This window comes from Penaeus chinensis, chromosome 34 (genome assembly GCF_019202785.1).
Source record: "Penaeus chinensis breed Huanghai No. 1 chromosome 34, ASM1920278v2, whole genome shotgun sequence".
Taxonomy (NCBI): domain Eukaryota; kingdom Metazoa; phylum Arthropoda; class Malacostraca; order Decapoda; family Penaeidae; genus Penaeus; species Penaeus chinensis.
The window spans coordinates 12,972,924-12,977,923 of NC_061852.1; the positions used below are offsets into that span (position 1 = coordinate 12,972,924).

The following is a 5,000-nucleotide window of genomic DNA, read 5'->3' on the forward strand; positions in this document are numbered from 1 at the left end:
AGGTTAGTAGGACAGCGTTAAATAAATACCAATTTCCTAGTTGGCACCTTAGGACCCTCCCTCCCGCACCTCTGAAATGTTCCTGTTATTTGTTTGTTTATTAATGTGATTTACGTATCAACATTTCACCCATATCGTGAGAGAGTAAACCCGCGTATTTTTGTGCTTGTTGTCAATATATTTAAATCTGTCCTTCCTTTCTTTGTGTTTGTAAGCTAGAAAAAAAAATTCGAAGGCCATTCGGACGGTTCAAAGCTGTACTAAACAAGTATCGGTATTTCAGCCCATGTTGTACTTGATTCTTAAATTCCCTCACAATGGACTGGTTTATATTCCTGGCGTGTGCACTAGAACACTGTCGTCAGGCAAGTTTACACCATGCATATAGAAAACGCTCTATGACAACCAAGTTCTGATTTCCTTGTATATCCGGTAGTCGCTTGATATTTTGCTTATTTGCGATGCTTTATGAAAATAATTCATAGCTATGTAGGTATGACTATGCGCGTTTAGTGATTTAGAAAACCATTACTGTTAAAATTCATTATAATCCTGATAGCGTGAAATCATTCAAAGGATTTAAAGTGTGGGTGGACCTAGACCAGTTCAGACCACGGATATTAATAAAATGTATTGAATAATTAAAAAGCCACGGTGGCAATTTATTAACTTGATCGTCCGCAGAGGAATTCTGTCGAGATCAGTTTTATAATATCATGTGAATATGTGTATGGTTGTATAAGGACGCGAGAGTTGAGGAGGGAAAAGGGAGGGGTAAGGGGAAGGGAGCAGGGAAAGGAAGGGTGACGGGTAAGGGGAGTCAATGTGTGACTCAGAATGACGTCATGCTACCTTCACCCCTCCCCCTCCCCCCTCTTCCCTGACGCTACAACCCTTCCCAGTCCCTCGCTCCCTCACTCTGCACCCTCGGGTCCCCCCTCACTCACTCGCCCGCTTATATACACACTCACACCCTGATAGCTGTCAGTGCACACTGAATCTTCCAAGTGATCCCACGTTAATAGTTGGTTGACGTCCACAGTGAACAGACGACTTTTGGCAATAATTTGTTTGTGGTTACCGGTTGCTATTTATGATACTGATTACTAGCAGGTAAAAAGAAAAAGTGATACCTCCCTGTTGGCAGATATAAACCGATAACAGTGACATTTGAGTGTGAAGTTTCATTTTGGGATTCATTGTGCCCCTGTGCAGTAGTTAACGTTCATAACGATTTTTGTGATTCAAAGTGCTACTTCCGTTGTCTGCACACAGCAGAATGATTGACGAAATTATGGATTTTGACGGAATGGCTAATCTGTCTTTGACTTCTACAAACGATGTGGATTCATGGATCGCCCAGTTAAAGAAGAAGGAACCTTTGTCATTGAAGGACGTTGATAACTTGTGCAAGAAGGTAAGGGTGAGAACTTTATGATGTCGTGTAGCTGCATTTTGCTAAATGTATTTCATACTCTAGTACGACAAACTCATATTCACTGCTTAATTTAAGAAATTGCCTTTCTTGTCCTCAGGTGCAAGAGGTTTTAGTGGAGGAGAGCAATCTGGTTGAGGTCTCATCGCCCGTCACGATCTGCGGAGACATCCACGGCCAGTTCTATGATCTGTTGGAGCTCTTCAAAGTGGCCGGAGAACCACCTGAGGTCAATTATCTCTTCATGGGAGACTACGTGGATCGGGGATATTACTCTGTGGTCGTGGTTTCCCTCCTGCTGGCGCTCAAGGTGAGCTTTTGTGAATGCTGTTGTGTAAACGTTGGGCTTTCCTTATAAAAGGAATTAATGGGCAGACTGATCTGTTGCTATAGCGAGCAGAAGAACCTGCATTATTATGTTATATGTTTACAAGCTTATTTTCTTGTTTCTACAGCTCCGTTACCCCCAACGCGTCACCCTACTACGAGGCAACCATGAATCCCGCCAAACTACACAAGTTTACGGGTTTTACGACGAATGTTTCAGCATTTACAACACGTCGGCTGCGTGGTCGCACTTCATGGCAGTCTTCGACACCCTCCCTCTCTCCGCCGTCGTCGACGACAGCATTATGTGCATGCACGGTGGTTTGTCTCCTTCCTTGGACACCTTAGACCAGATTAGGATCCTGGACAGATTTCAGGAACTGCCACATGAAGGCGCCATGTGTGATCTGTTGTGGTCTGATCCTGACGATTCCGGGTGGAGGGCTGGCTGGAGCATGAACGCTCGCGGAGCTGGGTACATGTGGGGAACGGATATTTCGCACGACTTTACACACAGTAAGTTTTTTTCATTTTCTTTGTAAAAGTAACTTGCGAAAATGCCAATAACAAAGGGACACTGTTATGCGACTTGTTTAGGTTATAAGCAGTTCACGTAATCAAAGTTTAGGAATCCCATTGACCCTTGACTTATTTTATCTACAGATAATGGACTCGAATGTGTTACACGAGCACATCAAGTGATGGACGGCGGTTTCCAGTGGTGTCACGACGAGAAGGTTGTCACTGTCTTCTCTGCCCCAAATTATTGCTACAGATGTGGAAATCTGGCTGGCTACATGGTCGTCGAGGATGGAATGCATTCTTGGTGAGTTTTTTTTTTTTTTTTTTGGCATCAGAAAAAACTCGGCTTGTTTTGTTTCATATTATTTTCACATTTCAACTTGGGTATTGTTTAATCACATTTAGATGTTTACAACACGTCAATGACATGCATTTCTCTTTCTCTTACAGTCACACCTTCGAAGCTGCGCCACGAGAGAAAACGACACCCATAATGAGGAAAAGCTTAGGTGGATATTTCTTTTAGGATATAAACCTACATATTTGCCTTAAAAAGAGGATCGCTGGTTCGATTCTCTGAAACAGTATTCGACGCCATGAAACAATCATGCGTACCTGATGTGGTGCTACGGCTGCATATACCGCGGCTGTATTAACCGACTGTGATAGAGTTACACTTTTATGATTTCGTAATAAGATATTTTTCGTTGTGCCGGTTGTTGATGTCCACTATATGTGTTTGGATCGTAGGAGAATAAACGTTACCTTTTCTTTGAATTATGTTTTGTATCCTTTGCTAACATTTGTCAAATTGTGAATATTTATTCAGTTAGTTTATATTCAGCCAACTGTTTGTCTGACATGGTAACTGCCCATTTTATCACATACTACAGAATATGAATGTTTTGGGCTCACAGCATGTATCGTGATAGATGGTGTGATTAATAGAGCGCTGTCATGTGTGGAATAACGAGCCATGTATATCCAACAGGAAATAGTATTTTAGTGCATGTTGGGATATAACTTCATGCACAGTAGAATAATTGCTACTGAAAAATAAAACACGGACAGCCAAACGTACTTGTTCAAAATCATAAAACACCCTACCACCCTCTCTCTTCACTCACGCCCACCTATATGTGTATTACACATATCCACATATAAGTGTTAAACTAATCTCATTCGTCAACAAACAAACAGTCAACCGCAGGTGTGATGTTATCCTGTGTATTGCGTGTTGCAGTCGAAGGTCGCTCTGTGGCCTGGCGATACGTGATGAGGATATTTTGATGTTTCTTTACACTGACTGATAATGGTATTGTTTTGGTGCTTAATGCTTTTCCTGCTTTAATTAATATCATGAACAGCTATTTATGATCATATTCTTCATCGATATTATTCTCATCTTAATTGTCATTAGTATTGTTGTTGTTCATTTGTTATTGTTTTTTTTTTTATTACTATTATTCTTATTATTTTTAATATTGATATTATAGTAGTAGTAGTAGTATCATGATCAATATTAGCATTACGTTTTACTATTATTGGTTTATATATGTGTAAGAGAGAAGAGAGAGTGTGTGTTATCATTATTATTGATGTTGCTGTTGTTTTAATTATTATTATTATTATCATCATTATAATTATTATCATGATACATTTTTCTAATATTATATAACCACTAGATTATTATAATTATCATTATTTTTTATCATTAATTTAATACAATTATCATCATTATTATCACTATCATTGTTATCATTATTATTATCACTATCATTGTTATCATTATTATTATCGCAATAATCATCATCACCATAATTATTATCATCGTTATTATTATAATCACTATCATCATCATCTGCACTCTCAACGTTTCCATTTTGTCAGAATGTATTTAACCAATTAACAGGAACAGCCAAATGGATTTTATACAATAACATAACTTTATGGCCCTTGGCAGTATGAAAAGCAAACAATGTGTGTTTTCAAATCCATTTTCAGTTCATGATGTTTGTTTTCAATTTCTTTTTACAATAAAATGTTGCATTATATGCAATGGTAAAACCATGGATGACCATTTTCTTCCTACATCTGGATCTCTGTCTCGCTATCTTTTCTTTGCATACTCAACACGCACACGCACACGCACACGCGCACACACACACACGCCATCCTGTCACTAGTTTGGCTCTTGACCTTATTGTGTTTGTTGTGTCACAGTGTGTTACTTTCTTTGTCCATCTGTCCATGGCAGTTTCTTTTTTTTAATGCCTCCTAAATATACCTTCCACTTGGTCTTTTCCCCAACCCATGTTTTCCGCATCCTATCTCTTAAGTCCAATACCTGCATCGGTCTTTTCATTCTTCTCTGGATACGTTCTACTTTTCTCTCCAGTTTCCTTGTCGTAGTCCATGTTTCTAACCCATATGTCATGAGGAAGGTAGTATTGGTTAAAGACTTACCTCTTTAAACGTAATGGCATGGGACCTCTTAATATGCTACTGTGTCTGCCGAAGAGGCCCCAACCTGCACTATTTCGTCAATGTATTTCCTCTTCATTGGATTTGTTTATTTGTATGAGTTGCTCTAGGTATATATACTTGTCCACTACACCAAACGCTTAACCTTATACATGTACCTATTCAAAATGAACTCCACTGTTTACACGACTTGAGCCTTTTCTTGTTCATCTTAAGTCCAACTTTCAGACTT

General features: G+C 39.2%; 1 protein-coding gene across 1 annotated transcript; it reads left to right on the forward strand.

The window, feature by feature from the left end:
* Nucleotides 1-974: 974 nt before the first annotated feature.
* On the forward strand, nt 975-3,061 carry LOC125043877 (serine/threonine-protein phosphatase 2A catalytic subunit beta isoform-like). The gene is made up of 5 exons (XM_047640226.1): nt 975-1,417; nt 1,536-1,745; nt 1,891-2,278; nt 2,426-2,588; nt 2,735-3,061. Exons 1-5 carry the CDS (start codon nt 1,280-1,282, stop codon nt 2,808-2,810), a joined length of 975 nt encoding a protein of 324 aa, XP_047496182.1. The 5' UTR covers nt 975-1,279; the 3' UTR covers nt 2,811-3,061.
* Nucleotides 3,062-5,000: the final 1,939 nt, after the last annotated feature.

What these genes read in the sequence shown, in the direction of transcription:
- LOC125043877 (XM_047640226.1), top strand. Translation starts at nt 1,280, where the DNA reads ATGATTGACGAAATTATGGATTTTGACGGAATGGCTAATCTGTCTTTG. An exon ending in TTGATAACTTGTGCAAGAAG is followed by an intron (nt 1,418 to 1,535) that starts GTAAGGGTGAGA and finishes TCTTGTCCTCAG; the next exon opens with GTGCAAGAGGTTTTAGTGGA. An exon ending in GAGGATGGAATGCATTCTTG is followed by an intron (nt 2,589 to 2,734) that starts GTGAGTTTTTTT and finishes TTTCTCTTACAG; the next exon opens with TCACACCTTCGAAGCTGCGC.